General features: G+C 37.5%; 1 protein-coding gene across 1 annotated transcript in view; it reads right to left on the bottom strand.

The window, feature by feature from the left end:
• LOC141426861 (beta-1,4-glucuronyltransferase 1) overlaps positions 1–19,371 on the bottom strand; it is a 114,326-nt gene that overhangs the window by 27,289 nt on the left and 67,666 nt on the right. Inside the window, exons 3-4 of the mRNA XM_074086085.1 lie at positions 1,575–1,734; positions 693–1,001 (exon numbers count right to left, since the gene is read on the bottom strand). Coding sequence (XP_073942186.1) covers positions 693–1,001; positions 1,575–1,734 — 469 coding nt within the window. The remainder of the gene's footprint in view (positions 1–692; positions 1,002–1,574; positions 1,735–19,371) is intronic.

The following is a 19,371-nucleotide window of genomic DNA, read 5'->3' as shown; positions in this document are numbered from 1 at the left end:
TATGTTGTGGCAGTTAGGGCACACAAACTTGTGGAAGGGAATTGCTGTCTGTTTCTTCAACATTGCTTGGAGCTCTGTCTTTGTTGATGGCACCTGAAATGTAAGGATTATTTGATTTTCAGGGTGATTCATCATTTACATGTATACGACCGGAATGAAAAAGGAAAGGTGCAATAATTTCGACTTATTGAAAATTTATTTGTAGGGTCATAATCTTAAACGAGCATATGTGGCATTTTTTTTTATGAGTCTTCTCTGAAAGTTTGATCTGAAAACAGCTCGTCAAAATATTTTATATGAAAAATAACACACAATAACAGTTGCTTTTTACAATAGCTTTTAAAACCATGAAGCTGGATTTCTATGTCTGATATGTCGTAGCGTGGCGCATCAGAATGCTATTGATTTCATACGTTTAGTAGTTATGGTGACATTTTTAATTGTCTGATGCAATGTGTCGTGACTGTTTGAGTTGCGGTTGCGACACACTGTATATCGCCACTACTTAAAAAAAAACTCGTACCTCAAAATCGATAATTTCTCGAGTGAACTTTATGATTATTATGTCAATGTTAAATTTTGTTGACATATTGATTTCAGATACGAGATTTTTTCAAAGAGTGACGATATAGAGGTATATAACGTAGACTCATGACACAACACGTCAGGCAAGGGCAACCGGCTTAACTCACTTTGACTTTGGCATCGACTTCAAATATACTGATCGGAAACACTCTGGGTTTGGTGGACGTGTTCAGAGGTTTCGCGTTCCGCGCGATCATGTTCAAAAAGCGGGGCACTAGATTAGGACTAGGATACAACTCGATGTCGGAAGGCAGTATGTAGTGGGTGAGAGCGGCATCTCTGGCAATGTTGCGTGCGACGTTGACTGGGTACAAAAGACTTTTCAACTTCATGTAGGTCGTCGAGGAGTTGACGACGTACGGGGGCTTTTCGGTGCAATTATAAGGTGTGTTCAGGAAGACCTCCGGGTCTGGTATCTGGAATACAAAATGGATCAAGTGAGAACATACATCAGTCCGCAAAGATTCTTTTATTATTTTACACATTATAGAGCTGGTGTTTGAGGCAGCGTAAAAACTTGTACAATATTGCTTTCACAGTTTTGTCAACTTAGCGACTTATTGTGTCAGTTTTAGGGTTCAGTTGTTCTATAAGGAACCCTTAGTTACGCTATGTCAGTCAGTCCGTCCGTCTACGGCTTGTCTTGCCTACTACTGCTACTACTATTGTGCCTTCTGATACATGCTTTGTCAAGCTTAAGAGGAGACTCCACCCATTAAAAAAAGTTATGTACGAATTGTTAATAAAAAAATAAAATAAGATTTTATTTTTATTTTAATTCAAGTTTTTTGTTAACAGTACTTGTATTGTCATCTAACCTACATAATATTATATATGTACCAAATTTCAAGTCAATTCGACCACTGCAATTAGATCAAAATTAAATTGCCAGATTAGAAACAAAGAATAATTGAGATTAAAGAGTAGATATAACAGGTGGAGCTAATAAAAGACTAGCTACTATTACTGTCTATTATTGTCTATCTCACCTTGCTAGGTATATGTTTGTGCTGGAAGAACACATGGAACGTGACGAATTCCCTTATGAGCTCGTTGTCCGTGCAATCCCGTAGGTACCTGATGCTGTTGACTGTGGGCGCCATGTCGGCTCCCGGCGCGTAGATGGCCAGGCTCACCGGCGCCATCCATCTGGTGACAACGAGACAAAACTCTTACTGTCTTACACAGAACTAAATTTATAAGAGGAATAGAAAATAGACACGTTATAGAGTGTATTTTCTTCCAAAATAGATGTTTTTTTCGCCACTTCTGCGATGAATGCGTAAGGGGCTAAAAATGTTTTTCGGGGAATCAAAATAAAAGGCTGTAAAAGGAAATTACATTACATTTATATGATTGAAAATAGCTTAAAGCAACGAATTGCGCATAAGGTGCATATTTATAACTTATTTTATTATACATATGCTACATATGTGTATGTACCGCTCATAAAACATTTAAATGGGTTAGTTATTCATAATTACTTAACATAGTTTAAATAAGACTACTTGCTTTATTATTTTTACTTTTATTACGCAGCCGGGTTTTTTATTTTTCATGGTCATTGATTTTAGTATAAAGCACGGTCATCATCAATGAAACATCTTTTTTGAACCACAATATCAGCAATCATTTGAGCAATTAACTTCGTTACAGACTGAGCAGCTACAGTAAGTTTAAAGCCTTTTTGCGCTGACTTAGATATACTTGTATTAAACAAACTTCAAGTAGTACACCTAAACAACGAAACGTTGCAATCCCTCTTGTTATTAATTATGTGTTGTGTCACGTAACAAATTGTACAAATAAACTAAGTACAACCGGAACCATGTAACTCATGAGCCGAAGAGGTCTTGCTGCAGTGTCATACTTTCATACCAATTACTATTAAGAGAAGTCTCTTCGTTCCATTCTCCATACAAACGTAGTCTCGGTCTCATTTGAAAACTAGGCAACAGAAATAGATGAAATTTTGTAAGTATGAACTATACGTAATTATCTATGCCTGTGGTTTTTCAGATTTTCATATAAATGTGTAATATCAGAATTACAGGAGCTCAAAAGTCGACAAAAAAAGATGTCAACTTTGCACGAGAATTAAAGACTAATAAAGCATTTTTACAAAAATCGAAATAACCACAGGCATAGAAGATATAATGAATATCGATCTTGATTGTAAAATATCATTGATTTCTGTTCTATCCTTTTCGTATAATATGAGGACAACGAAACCCAAAATTGAACCGCCCAAATCTTGAAAAGCCTACAGCTATCTCGATATAAATTACGGACGTCGTTGCGGAAGGCATGGGGGGGACGGCTGCGAGCGCTTATGTCACGAGCGATAAAGACAGCAATATCCGAAACGAATACCTAACGCGGCCGCGTGGCCGGCAGGGAAACTTCTCTTAATTTATTTAATTAGGTGTTATTTTGCCGAGGTTTATATTAATGCACTATATAAAACTAGCTTTTACCCGCGGATTCGTCAGCGTGTAATTCGGTTATCGCGCGCAATTATAAAAAGTCACTATCTGGCCCATGAACTATCTCTATGCCAAAAATGACGTCGATCCGTCGCTCCGTTTCGACGTGAATGACAGACAAACATACAAACACACTTTCGCATTTATAATATTAGTTGGATTACTTTGTTCACCCGCAACCTTTGGATAGCGACGTATATGCAACAAATGTGTGTCCTCCACATCAAAGCTGTAAGAACATACCCACCTCCACACTATGCTGACGCTACCAGATGTTAGAAGTTGGTGGTAGCGTGGTGAAGCTGTGGTAGCTGTGAGTTTCAAGACCTCGCGAGCTGTCTTTGCATAAGTAGTTTTAAACTGAACAAATATTGTCCGCGTACATAATTCACCGATAAGCTACTTATTTTAAGTGTAGGCTACCGTATTCTAGATAGGCTACGTTCCTCATTTCACGCCGTGCAAAACGGCTAGTTTATTCCCTTTTCGATTCAAATTGATAATTTGATCTACTCGGAATTGGTTTAGTTTAGCTAATGGATCTAGTAAGTAAATTAGGCTCAGAATAAAAATGTAACGCTCGATTATTACACAGTTCGATGCGCTTACTAAGCCCATAGTTGATAGTATTTCTGAAGTGGGCGCCCTAACTAGATAATCATTTATCGTTTGAATTTCTACAGAGGGGACTTAAGCTTGCGTGACCAATAGCATTTAAGCTTTTGGTCGAAGGTTGATCAGAGTGGTGACTACAAGTAATTACCTCAAGTACATTATGTACTGATGTGCTCAAACATATCGTGACTCGTCTCTATCCTTAACGTTTTAGAGTGGCCAGTGACATTTGAACACCTTAGCGGCTTCCTTATATTTGATGCTAGTGGTTCTGTAAAGACATTATGTTTCAAGATATGTTACTAGCTTTTTCTGCATTACAGTTAAGCATCGTGGATTAAGTAAGCATTATTAAGGTTTAATGATTGCAATAGGAATCGAACAATAAGTCATAAAGGAGCACCTACTGGCAAAAAATAAATGTATTCATTAATGCGGCATCGGTATGGGAGTGAATAGAGAAGCGGGTAAGGTGTTCAAGGCGGGTTTTTAGGTCACGAAATTCACAGCTACGTAGTCACGTGATATTTTGAAGCGAGTCACCCCTCTTTGGTATTTAAGGAAATCGATAGACATTGCCTGCATAAAAGTGAAACGAGCTACATTATTACCACGGATGGCTGCGTTTGCCTAATCGTGAACAGTGAATCGTTTATAGTTTCGACATCATTAGGGAAGGAAGGTAATTGTATGCTACAACCACCGCTACAACCTTCGATCACATGTGAAATGCAATTTTGTTTGGGGACGTTGGAAATGAAAACAGGTAAAGAAGAAAGTATTCCTAGCTAGGTAAATACATTGCCCGTAACGTTCATATTGCGGAACTAAGAAAACTCCCTCCAGTTTCACCTTTTACATTTTTTGATTGTAAGATCATTGTACACTTTTAAGCTAGTAGGTACTGCAGGCAGACGCCTGGTTGGTGGGTTTGTTATAAAAACAAAAAAAAAGAGCATGGCATATAATGTATTTATAATACAAACATAGATCAAGTTGAAATAAGAATCTTATTTAATATTATAAATGCGAAAGTAAATCTTTGTTACCTCGTCACGCTTACCGCTGAACTGATTTAGAAGAAGTTTGGTGCGAAGATAGTTGAGAGACTATGGGAAGGACATAGGATTGTTTTATTTCAAAAAATTGCAATCGGAGTCACGGACCATAGGTATATAGTAACTTGTTAGCTGCAGGAATGATTTCCAAAGCTTTATATTATTGTGGGGTCAATAAACTACGCTTACAGCTGGTCACGGTACCTTAAACCCTTTAAACTAATAGTAGTTTACACGCATTATTGATGTAAGTACCTAAAAGTATACCAAGTAAGTATAATATACTGAGAGATTAACAATAAATCGATATAAATGTAGCTACGCAAACAAATTCATGCAATACACGTGGGTGACTTCACTTTGTTGTTGCCTACAAACGGATTTGCGCAATCCAATATTATGCATAAATAGCAATTTAGATGGCATAATAAATAAGATTACGAATGCAATTATAAATTATAATTTTATTTCGAAAATAAGCATAGTATACTACAGTAAAACGTCAGTCTATTGATTAAACGGCTGTTATATTTTATTGATAAAAATATGCAGATTGAATGGTAAAAAATATTTTGCTAAACGACCGCTTAGGACGAAGCTAGGATAGTTAATTGACTTCATCAGAAGCACCTCCTGTTATGGATAACTTTTTTACGTACTCGTATTTTCTCTGATCTGAACAAGCCCATTCCTTTGCATTCGCACCAGCAGTAGCACTTTAAACTTTCTGGTAGCTATTAAGATTCATTTTCATTGCTCGATAAGTTGATTGATATATATCTAGCAATCTAGCATGCGGAAACTCAGCATGCACGTCCTAATGACCAATGAAAATGAGATTTTACATACATTCCATTTCATTTTTCTAAACGAATTACAGGAGAATTGGTTAAAATGTAACCCTACAAATAATTATCCTTTGTAAAATATACCTAACTTACTCTATTTTTTCGGTAGAAAGCTTTGAATGAGTCAAAATGTTGCACCCGCGATAATGTTATCTCCCTTTGGTTGAGTCTACATACCTAGTGATCATCATGCGTACCTATGTGCTGCTGACTGGTGCAGCGCAAGCGAAGGTAAAGAAGAAGAAGAAGAAGGGGGGCGACCATTAAATACGTACGTCAGGCGATTATGGCCATTTTTTGACTTTCGCTCTCCCTTAGTGAGATGTTATGAGATTTATTCGACCCTCTCTCTCAGTTCATGTATGTCTTTTTATGTATGTGTTTACAGTTACCACGTCAATTTATGCTTGATTGCGTTAACCATATTTCAATGCAGAAACGTGTTTTACTTAATATGTATTTATAACCCAGTTTTCTCGCAATTTTACACTGTTTCTTGTTGAAGAAAAATGACTTACTACTTATTATTTTCCAAGACCCCGAAATTGGGTGAGATTCGGCTTGAACCCATTACCCCTTAGGGACTTACGTTATTTATGGACGCCCCCTTATTTGGTTACATCGTGGTTTGCTGACTCACTTTCAAAGATGTGTACAATCGAGTTCATAAACTTGTGAGCAAAAATATCAACTCGACTGTACAAACACTTAGATATTACATAAAAAGTGTTAAGCGCATACGTACATAATAAATTGATTATTGATGAATCACGACCCTAAATAGTAATTTGGGAATGCTTAGTTAATCAAAAACAGGAATCAATCCTGTGAAGATATTTGATTACGAAGTGACGCATTGCATTGTGACATTCAATATTCAGCTATTATGTTAATGCAATTCACGTAACAATTTTATATTGTAATAGGTTGAGAATGTTGCACAATGGAATTTCTTAAATGTTAGTGGTAGGTACGTTTTGTTGAATGTTGCATCTGTGATCTTATGCTGGATTGAATTTGACAACACTCGTCATTAATGAGCGTATTTCAATCATTTATCTAATTTAATAATTCCTATGTTCGAGGTCATTGTTAATAATTCGTTTTGAACAGATGCACAGACAATGAATGTGGTTTATCTTTATCAGACAGATTACAGTACCTACTACTTATATAGAAAAACCCCCATACAACAATTTATTTTGTAACCTAATATTTAGGTTTCGCTCGCCTTGACCTATCCGGCAGTTGAAAATTTTCTTGGAAATTTCAAATTTCATTACACCAAAAATTACAATGTGTACAGTCACCAGCACTAATATCGTAATATCTGACACAACAAAGCGTGCATATATATGACACGATTCTATTTGTTTGTAGCCGGATTGTGTCAGATATTTTTGCACTCTCCGCAAAATTTCATTTCTACACATCCAAGCTAGAAACACACTGACGCCGGAGGACATTATATACAATTTGGTGGTCATCATGCAACGTTAATGAAACCACGATGAACTTTTCGGGAAATCAATGACATCCCGGAACTTCAATGCCAGAACGGATCACGTGAGCGAAACCGCGGATGTAAGCTAGTATTAGATATAGGTAGTGTAAAAAAGTTATTTGACTGTCTGTTTTGGTGAAATTCTACGAACCAGTGGGGCGAGTAATTGAAGGGTGCGGTGCGGCAGACTGTTGCTAACTTCACGCCCTCGCTTCGTGCCGCGTTTGGTATCGGGATAAGAATTTTAAACATTTAAATAATAAATAGGAGCCCCCCCTTTTAGGCCGGCAACGCACCCGCAGTCCTAACAAGCAACAAAATTATCCTATGGTGCACACTTTATAGGCCTGCGCCCTGCAGCACTAATAACGGTCTCTTAGTGGTTCTAGAATTTGCTGCTTCGCTTATTATAGCATGCACGGAGTCTAGATATTCTTGTAGTACATACGTCCTTATACGTTAACTTATTACCGCTTATAGATCTAAATTAACAGCACCGTATAAGCTGAGATGTCCTATAAAAGTATTGCAAAGAATACTCGCTCTGGTAAACTATACTTATAATTGCCTACAACAAGAATAATTATAAATCCATTATAAGCAAAGTATGCCTATAAGAGTATAAATTAGAACTAAATGTACTGAATACTATTTGCACTTATTACTTGAGCTTATAAGGGTTTATAAGCTCACAATGTGGATCAATAATAAGTAAATTAATTAGTTCTATAACGGCTTTTTCCCAGAGTAAGTATACTTGGTTCTATTGTGGATATGTTGAACGCTGTTATAATCTTAACACGATTATAAGGGGTAAAATTGTCTTCGTGAAGCCCAGTAAAAGTGTAAAATTGATTTTAATGGTCGCAGAAATACTATTATAGTTTCATCGCAGATATTTTGCTAAGATGAGTCGCGCGTGGCTCATGGTTTTAAATTTTGTGACTTACTATTTGTTCCTGTTACGAAATTTGGATACAAATCTTTTACAAAACTAGATTTGAAGAAATGGAAGCCGTTGAAAAATTCGAAAAACATCAACAGTTAATTAACTTGTCAGGAGCTTTATATCGGGCAAAGGAAGTAATAAGTAAGGTTCTGAACAAAACAACACTAGTTTAGATTTTAATCCACGAGGAGAGCATTAGTGGGGAATCTGCGCACGAAGAAGAACGTGATGTTGAAGATTCCAGTTTAAAATATGAATTTATGAATCTTTAAAATAATTGTGGAACCCTAATTCCTAACAGTATGGCGATGGTGTTGTTCTAATGCAAACCATTATAAAACCAAAAAGTCTATAACGGTTTTGTAATGAACTTTGTAAGGCTAATTGTAAAAAAAAACAACTTTTCCTTGTATGCCTTATTAAAATGAATAATTATTTTCAAATGCAACTTATTATACTAAACGCTAATTTCAAGAAGCGAGTAAAAATTCGCTTAAAAAGGCGCTTATAGTTGACTCCGCCTTTTCCGTTGTTATAAGAACTTACTATCCTGTTATAGTCCTGATAGAATGGTGGTTCCAGGATAATTATGAACTCATTTTTTTTCTGCTTGTGAATGATGTAGGTGTCCATGGGCGGCGGTGATCACTTATCATCACGCAGGTTACCCGCCTGCTCGTTTGCCGGGAATTACGGCCCAAGCCCTCTCACTCTGAGAGGAGGCCTGTGCCCAGCAGTGGGACATAAATAGGCTGGGATGATGATGATGATGATGATGATGATGAATTGTGCACCAATTAATCTAGACCCAAAGATTGTGTTACGGTTACCTACTAGGTAACGGATAAACATAACTCATAAATAGATATAAACAAACAGATATTTATTAAATACCCAAGTCAATCTTGCGAACGGTTACAGATTAGGTAGGTACTTATGTACGTACTCGTACTACTTACCTAGTTTGGATGAATGAAAATGCAAGTACAGAACTTTAGCAAAAAAGCTTGTATTAAAAATATTCAAAGTTTTCATAAACAGGTATTTATTTTTACCCGACTGCGAAGAAGGGGGGTTATTTAGAATAGAACTACAGTAGGAAACATTTTGAATTGTTCGTTTGTTATTATCTTATCGCGTTTTTGTACTACATGCTTGTTCATGATAAAATAATATTCTCTCGCTGCGAAGTGATGTCGTATCGAACAATATTTTAACATGTTAAATTATATTCGTTACTAGCTTTTCGTCCTGGGATTATTCAGCCAGTTGGGTAAATTTGAAGGAACGTCTTTTCCAGTTCTGGATTTGTCAATAGGCCGTATAGGCCGCGGCCTAGGGGCAACAGCGGCCTAGGGGCGGCAGATTTCAACGAGAAAATTATTTTAGAAAGTTACATAGGGCGGCGGATATAAAGTGGCCTACACTCCTAAAAAACATAAATCCACCACTGGTCTTTTCTTTGCAAAGATTTTCACAGCTAATCTTGCAAGTTCACGTCATGTTTTGAACGCGTTACTCTTATGAACAACGACCAAATGTAGGTACTAAATCGTTTACTGACCTCAATAAAAAATAAACAAAACACTATTAATAGCTATAGGTAAAACACTTAATTGAGAAAAATGCATGTAGCGAAAGAAACGAATAGGAGTTAAGAGCATTTATACCTGCTGAGCTGGCAACGTTGCATTTTTTTAGTTTTTCTCTATTATTCCATAAAAAATAAATAAAAAATAAAAATGTGGTCTGATAGAACTGATAGACAGTGGCCAAAAGAAGAAATAATCTAGGCTCTTTTATCTGTCATAATCATATGAATATGTCATTAACAAAGCAATTTGTATAGACTTACTACTACTACCTAATTTTAGTAATAGATGTTTGTGTTATGTCGCGAGCTTGAACACTGACCCTGTTTTGTTCTTAATTCCTCTACATCTCGGACAGGTACAGCAACAATTTTCCTTATGAAACGGTTTGTGGTTGAAATATTATATTGAGTGATAGTGATACTCACAAAACCGGTCGTCAAAAATCATTTTGAGTATCAACTCATTTTGATCTGAAAACGATATTTAATTTATTACTAGCGATATAAGAACAATTATATAATTTTACTATTATTCAAAGAAACCAATAAGATAGCTTTATCTTTTCGTTTTACAGTAAAAGTACAACAAAACATAAAGTAAACAAACCCTGACATAACGAAAATAAAACACACTTTTTGAATAAATTTTACTTACTTACCTCATTTAATTTTAATGACCAAAAATGAATTCACAACCTTTTGTCCACCCAAATCACGGTATCACAGTAATTTTGTATTATAAATTGATACGTTATAGGTTTCATTGTTGTCGCGATGTAATTTCAAAACGTCAGAGCATCAGAGCCAAAAAAGTTGCGGACGCTAGGTGGCGCTGATTTCGTGCACAGAGCCAATATGAGACAAAAAGAGCACTAACAAAATTAAACTATCTACTGTGCTAAGTGCTAAGGTGTTTAACATCCTTTAGTATAACCCCCGAAATAACATTGAATTGAAACTTGACTGGCAAGTCGTATTAAACGAGCCAAGCAGATTTACCTACCCGCCGGCAGCGCGTATACAGTTTTCGGCCGTCAATAGGGATCGATAAATTAATAGACGCATTAGCAAATTAACTACATTTACCGCCGCAATGTCACGCTTTATTGTAACGAGTTTTGCTTTTGTCATAATAGAAACCCAATTTGACTACGAGGAACAGTAGGTACCTACACTGGTGAAAATGCTTTCTCTATGATTAGTTTTACAGGAAACTCAGGTAGTACGGAACATTAAATTGTTATGGCAATTAACCTGAACCGGGTTATCCGAGTAAGTGGACACGCAATCACCTGTTCCCTCTCGCTCCTATCTAATGTAGTAAGTCATTATGTATTCAAAATTAGCCCTTCGTAAATTGCATTACCTAGCATTCTTAGTTCTAGGCATTTTAGAAATTTGACGCACATTGAAATTATAATAACTTTCTACCGGTTCTCGTGAATTCGTTTGCAAAGAATTTATTTGTCGCTTTCCCGTCTGAACTATGCTAATTTAACAAGTATGTAAAGTTATCGCATTGCGACGTATCATAGTATTAAAGCGAGTCTTTTTATCCCTCGCTTGTAATTAATCAATCGGACAATTTAATCGATTCCTCAGATGCTTGCGGACTGCGCCCACCGCACCGTGAGACTGGCTACTCTCTGTGCCTGCAGCTGCGCCTGGCATGTTTATCATACAAGACATACTTCGCGTGAGACGTGTCTATATTAAACTACGGGATAAAACACAGTGATCTATCTTTAGTAGGTATAAGGCCGCTCGCTCACGGTGACTTTTTGTAGCGATGCTGTCGCGCGTTCGCATAGATACAGTCGCGATACGGTCGCTAGCTGTGTACCCTCGCCCACATAACCATAATTCAGTTGTGATGCAAATGCGCTACTGCCGCGCTTCACCCTATCCCTTCTCCTCCCTCCGTTCTCTCCGCGATGTCGTCCGAAACCGTCGCGCGTTTGCTTTGATACAGTCGCGATGCTGTAGCGCGTTAGAAGCGCGTTGTCATCGCTTCTGTAGCGCGTTGCCAATGCGACTAACGCGCGTTAGTAGAAAAGTCACCGTGGGCGAGGGCCCTAAGGGTTTAGCACACGGAGAATTTTGAAGCCGTGGTGGTCGAGGTCGAGTGGTTTGACCTCTCTCAAGCAGAGGATCGTGGGTCCTACGGGCCAAGTCCTCTCATTCTGTTAGGAGGCGTGTGCCAGTGAGAGTGGGACGTATATAGGCTGGGATGATGACGGTGATGATGTATTTTTTAGGTAGACGACACGCAGTTAAATTGCATTTACTTACGTGCTAGTTTTTTGAAAATATTCGGCGCTGTAGCTGCGCATTCTCGAAACGTGCTTCGTCTGCCTCTAAACAATACGCCGTGTGAAGGAAAAGTCAATATTTTTGTTTATTTCCGTGAATGCCCACTTTTGAGTATTTATAGTTTATAATGTTTATTTGTATCAAGGTAAACGTACGAGTGCTCGTCACGGTCCCAATAGTTGGCATCTTAAATCTTATGTCATTGGCAATAGAGATGACAGCGGGGTGTCGTCTATTGGGCATTAGCGTGTCGAGCATTCGGACGTTTACCTTACTAATACAAAGCTTTCTAAGACATAATTTATTGACACAACATCATGTTTATTACAAAAAATTACCTATTGCGAGTCGGACTCCTGCGTCCACGGTTTAATACATTCGTAGGTATCTAATTTAAGCCGTGCAGTAAAAACTTTTCATTGAAAGTACGTCAGTTTAAGTATAAAGAACTGTTGTTACTGAGAAAGAATAGTGAACAAAAATAGTTTTTAAAGATTGACGGTTCATAACATTACATTTATTAGTCGCAAACTGTGTCGAAATATTATGAGCTCATTAAAGGATCAATAAATTAAACACGGTCTACATCCCATAGCAAAGAATATCTAATGTAACCAATAAAAGTTCCAACAGCTATATTTATCCTAATCATAATAAGTTTGTTAACTTGTTTGGCAATCACATAGCCGCTGTAGCTACAATACCACACAACATCAATACAATGCCCAATCTTTGCCATAAGGGCCCCCCACACCAGCCCATAGAGCCACGAAAGGCTGATATACTAAAAAAACCGGTCAAGAGCATGTCGGGCCATGCTCAGTGTAGGGTTCCGTAGTTCCCGGCCTTGCGTTAAATCATTTTTTACAAAAACTTAAAAACTGCTCAACTGATTAAGTTGAGTTTAGAGGTGCGGTTCAAATGTTAGGGGGGGGGGACACTTTTTTAAACTTTCGGACTGACCATGAAGCTAGTCCCAAGTTCGAACTTCAGCAGAAAACAAGATGGTTGGGTTAGACGCGGTACACTTAGTTGGGAATTTAGTAAAATCCTGGAATTCCAATTCAACAGCCTTACCTGACAGTATACGCGTGCGAAAACATTATTCGACATTCAATTTGTATCGCATTATGACGACAGCGCACATGTGTGCTGCTCATTATTATTATATTTATCACATGGCACAGCTACAGCTACGATTGAGGCTGGATGTAGTTGTAAATGAAGTGACAATACTATATTGTGTGTTTGTGTTGCTCACTTAATGGTAAGGTGATATTTCAAGTTAAATGGCATGACTACGTCGTAAAAGTGGGTTCAGCGCTGTATTGAATATCAAAGACTTTAAAAGGCTCGAAGGAGAACTAAACAACACTATGCAAAATATGTACATGTACAGTACGTAAATGGTCACAGTTGATGTGTATATGATAAAAACGTATGATGTATTTATGCTGTTTATCTGCGCGTAAGACTTTTTTGTGCCTTCTGACTGGTGGCCCCGGGCCCGACGGATGTTATTTAAAATTCATTCATCAATCAACACGACTCTAATCTATCTATCTCTTCTTTTTTTAATATATAACATTTTCGGATCTTAATGTTTGTGACCAAACTCCTCCGAAACCGCTTCAGCAATTTATATGTTTTTTTTTGTGTATATTCGGTAGGTCTGAGAATAGGACGTGAACTATTTTTCATACATACTTCTACGCGGACCGATTCCCATCGGATCGCCCAAATTTTTTATGTGACGTCAGTGATGACAAGTATCGCAAATATTGTGTGCATGTGAACTTAACTCGTACCAAAAAATATTTTATACAGGAAATCAACGGGAAATAATATACTTAAACAAAATAGAAACGACAATTTTTATTATTAAATCGGTTCATAATCTACTTTTTCTCAAACATGCTCGGAAATGTATGTGTTAATGTCACGAAATGGAGACATGAAGTTTCTCATTTATGGCTCCCTACCACCTCCCTATATAACTTCTTGGCCTAGGCCATGAAGTATGTATGAAAGTCCATTATTGTCCGCTGCTCTAACTTTTTAAATTTGCTTCCTAACATTAAACTGACAAAGGAAAAATTAAGAACAGCCAACCACCACTACTCTGTAATCATTTGCGATACTGCGATGCGATGCGATGCGATGTGATATATATGGATGTATGGATGGATGGATGGATGGACGGACGGACGGACAGATGGATGGACGGACGGATGGATGGATGGATGGATGGACGGATGGATGGATGGACGGACGGACGGATGGATGGATGGATGGTGGATAGATGGATGGATGGACGGACGGATGGACGGATGAATGGATGGACGGATGGATGAATGGATGGACGGACGGACGGACGGATGGACGGACGGACGGACGGACGGACGGATGGATGGACGGATGGATGGATGGACGGATGGACGGATGGACGGATGGATGGACGGATGGATGGACGGACGGACGGATGGATGGACGGACGGATGGATGGACGGACGGATAGATGGACGGACGGATGGATGGATGGACGGACGTATGGATGGACGGACGGATGGATGGATGGACGGATGGATGGACGGATGGATGGATGGATGGATGGACGGATGGACGGATGGACGGATGGACGGACGGACGGACGGACGGACGGACGGACGGACGGATGGATGAAATATTTCCTCACATTGTTTGAGAAAAGCACTATACAAACCTCGGCCAGAACAGGGATTGCTGGACTCGTTTTATCCAGCCTCTTCTACGACTCGGCCGTCTACCCCGAACTCGTCCATCAATCCCTTACTTCATGGCCTCTGCAGTAATGTACTAGCTTGTCGAGCGGCGTGTAAAGTCACATTACAGTCTTAAAAAAAATCTCAAATTCGACCAAACACATTACATGATATTCTTTTCACGTTATAAATTACAAGGCGAGGGTGAAACGTGATTTCGACCAATCGGTCGAATCTACTCGTGTCATACGCGCGTCCCCGCTCCGCTTCTGTGATAGTGCTCACTTAGCCACCCGTACCAAAACAGCCTCATGTCTCTAACAGCAACATGTTAACTAATATCAGCATTAACACGAAAGATAAATATTGAGTTGGTGTAATTCCGGCATTAGTAAAATAAGCTGCACTCGACCTATTAATATAAAAGAAAGAAAGGCCCTCTTAAGATATAATAAAATTATTTACTAAAATTCGGCACAACATAAAAAAATACAGCTAAAAAAACAGATAACCTACATATTAAACAGGAAGAAAGAAAAGAAATATTGTGCCGAAAGAAGTAAAAAGGGCCATACTCAGCGTATTGCCACAGCAAGCCGCAGCGCTGGTTTTTAGTATGACCCTTTAACTTAAAACTAAACATAAATAAGTTTTATGTAAAAATTTCATTGTTATTTAATACAAGCTTTTTTGCTGACTACTTTTCGTTGGCTGTACTTGCATAGTCACCTAAACTATATTCATTTACATACCAAATTTCTAGTCGATTCCATTAACCGTTGAAGAGTTCCGTCCAGCCGTCGCCTCTCCTGGCCGGACTACCGAAATGTTACTACCAGATTATTGTATTGTCACGCAATTTACATAAGTATGCCAAATTTCAAGACAATCGGACTACTGGAATTTGGTCGAATTTAACTTACAAGGTTTGACTGTAGACAGACAGACAACGGGTCAGGTGAAACTAAATAAAAGCTTTACTTGTAAAAAGACTAATGCCGCAACGGCACGAATGTCAGAAGGCGGCAATAATCAAATAAAAAATACAAGAGGAAAAAAATAACAAAAACCACAACAAATAAAGCAATCGCATTACCTAAAATTAAAAGTGAAAATTGTATAGCTACTAATCACTAATAGAATGTATGGCAACACTTGCGCGGTCTTACGGCATAATAGTAACTTGCGCGTAATATTAGCGCACGTAGCATAATACGAGTCATAGCGTACTTCTAAAATGGATATTTGTCCTGCGGGTAGCAGCATAACCTATTTTTAGGTTTAAAATAACCCTCCTTTGGGTAGTCGGGTAAAAAAGGTTAAAATAGTTGATAAATGGCGGGCCGCAGGTTGAGCATAGTGGCCCTTAAACAATAAATATAATTATATTGAGCGTCTTATTGCTGGGCTAAGAAGGCCTACCCTTATTACTTAAGCTACTTAACAGAGTTCTAGACCACTAAACTTGTTTTCTTCTTTTGATTATTTTTCACACTTTTTTGACATGTACCTATATTTAGAATGGGCTAATTATTAGCTTTCATTGATGATTTAATTTTTTTTGATTCCCCCTAATTCCTATTTTTTTTAAATAGTTTAATGTGTTTATGTGTGCCAAATTTGAAGTATTTATCTTCACAGATTTGGGCTGTTCGTTGATATATCAGTCAGTCAGTCAGAACTTTGAACTTTATATATAGACTAGTGTTCAACCGCGGCTTCGCACACGTAAATCATTAGATCTAGCAGCTGAACTGAAATTTAGGGATTTCTAAAAATTCCCGGGGGAATTCCCGAAAATTAAATCGTGGTTTTCATTGACGTTTCATTCAAATCAATCATGTAAAATTTCATGACTAAGCCCAGCGGTTCTTTTTTCTAGATTTTATTCCAATCCCGTGGGAATATCGGAATAAAAAGTAGCCTATGTTTTATTCCAAACGTTCACTACATACCAAATTTCATCCAAATCCGTCCAGCCGTTTCAGCGTGAAGGAGTAGCAAATACACTAACTCACTCACTCACTCACAAATTATTTGGTCGTTAAACCTAGAAAGTTTTCCGTGGCTTTTCAAATGTGTAATAAATTCTGTTGAATATGATATGCTCTTTTGAGTTTCAAATTTGCTACCTCGTATCTTTGCCGCTTGTACCACCAACACATGGTGGCAAAGTTGCAATTCGGAAAAACAACCTAAATGTCTAAAAAAATACCCATTTAAAAAATGCCCAGAAAACTTTCAAAGTGAGCCCTTTCGAACCCAGCCGATCCAATCATGCGGGTTAATTACGTTTGAATTTGAATTTGACATGGATTGTACATAAAGTCCACTGTCGTAACTCTTACATTTGAATTTTGAACTTGACATGGATTGTATATAAAGTCCATTGCCGTAACTCTTTTCATACTCGGCTGGGTTCGAAAGGGTTAGGCAGAGAGGCAGTTACGTCCTCGATTAAAAAAAAACAAAAGACTATTTATAACCTTATTTATGTATACAATACATGATCAATGAAATTCGCGAAGTTTAAATTTTTTTGTGTCACCTTCATTCATTTCTTCTTCATTTTAGTTACAGCACCACAGACATTACGACATTTAATTTTATTGTAGATGCGATTCAAATTACTACATTCTTTAGTGTCCGACGCGGTACTAAAGTTAATACTTCAACGCTTGGCCGCCGCTACGTTTGGGTTCCGTACCCAACGGGTGCCATCAAACGAGATCTTACCAACTGTTCCGCTGTTTGTCCGTTCGATTGTCATAGGGCAGTTCTCAATTATATGTTTTGAACCAAAATGAAGACATTTCCAGTGTATTATTTTTCAGTGCGCATTAGCGTTACGTTGACTCAGATTCTAAGTCTTAGAAGTTACGTTTTTTCACTACTCCAAGGGGTATTCGATATTAATTTCAGCTTGATAGCTCTATGCATTCCTGAGAAAAAGGGTCTTGCTTGCCATACGGACAGATAGGCAGACGAACAACAAATTGAGTAAAAGTGCCCTCGCTTTTACTCCCTTTGCTGTCCGTCTGCCCTGTTTTTGTTTTTGCTGACTGAGGTATACAACCTTAATTAATACCTCTTTTTTCGGTTCTATCCTATTCTAATAATGGCAATAAGTTCGATGGCATAGTCCCTGCGTTAATATCTGCCACAGCGGAGCGTGCATAAATATCTGATACGACTCTATTTCTAGGGCCGGTAGGACGTGTCAGATATTTTTGCACGCTCCGCTGTGGCAGATATTTAATACGAGTGACTGTGTGAGAGTCCAATTCGCACTTGACCAGTTTTTTAGTTACGCCAGTAACTGATTTACTGCACGCCGTGTTAACTGCTACGCTACGTTTAATAGTTGTCTTGGATATGCGATGGTAGCTTCAAATCTTTGACACCATCTCTGGCAATTTTGCGAATGAGCTTTGCTCGGTGTCTTTCAAGGTAACTCAAATTCAGCTACTGGCATGTAAAATTGTTATTTGTAAAGTTGTGACTATGAAATATGGAAAAAAATCTCAAAATATATAATATAAGTGAACACGTATTTCCCCATTTTTGAAAATTCTACCCATAAAGGGTAATAAGGGGGGTGAAAGTTTGTATGGGAAAAATTTTATTATTGGAGTTATCATTAAAAAACTTTGTGAAATTGCTCTTAAACCTAAATAAACAAATACGAGTTTCAATGTTTTTGAAAATTCTACCTCTGAGGGGGTAAAAAGGGGGGAGGAAGTTAGTACGGAAAAATGTTATATGAATGTAGTAATATGATGAATGTGCGTGTAGTTTAAAAGAAAAATGAAACAACACTAATATAATTGGTTATGGAAACTACGGAACTTTTGTTTTAGGGTTAGAATTATGAAACTTTGAAGAGAAGAGAAATAAAAGAACATGTTTTAACTAACTCATTTCTCATATTTCACATTTTTTGATAATTCTACCCCTAAAGAGTTAAAAAGGGGGATGGGAGTTTGTGTGTCAATTTTTTATTTTCGAAATTATGATTCTGAAATAAGTTAAGAACTTATTAAGTTAAGTTTTTGCTTTGAACTGAAGGATATTTCTCAATAGATCTAAAGCGTTATATCTATCCCGCGGGAACTTGGCAATTTCCTTAGGTAAAAGAAGTCTGTTTAAATTCAATTACATTTTTTTATAGAATTGACTTATTCTTATCCCGCGGGAATTGATCTATATCGTGCACAAAGCCGCGAAGTAATCTTTGCACAGTTTAATTCTAGTGATTTAACCAGTATCAAGACTGATTACCTTGAAACCTGGTGGGAGTAAAAATTATTACAGTTATTTACATAAAAATAAATATTATATTTATAGTTTTTGCACGTTATATTACTTAAAGAAGTACTAAATTTTAACATGTTTTTGTATTTTTTTACGTAGCTATAAATAAGGGATTGCTGTACCGTTATTGCTATAGAGTTTCATCTCATTCACGAACCATCTGAAGTCAATTATAAAATGTGATATTTTTCTTATTTCTTGTGTCACGTTGTTTATCTAGTCCAATTACCTTATTTCGCAATTCACGACGAGCGCGAGCGCCACTCATGTTATACACGTCAGCATTTTTTTTCTACATCGAGCTTGAATGCTTACAATTATGCGACTTACAATTATAAATTAAATGAAATTTGATACCCTAGGA

This window comes from Choristoneura fumiferana, chromosome Z (assembly GCF_025370935.1).
Source record: "Choristoneura fumiferana chromosome Z, NRCan_CFum_1, whole genome shotgun sequence".
In the NCBI taxonomy this organism is placed as follows: domain Eukaryota; kingdom Metazoa; phylum Arthropoda; class Insecta; order Lepidoptera; family Tortricidae; genus Choristoneura; species Choristoneura fumiferana.
The sequence above is the reverse complement of the archived record's forward strand: the minus strand, read 5'-3'. Positions and strand labels throughout refer to the sequence as shown.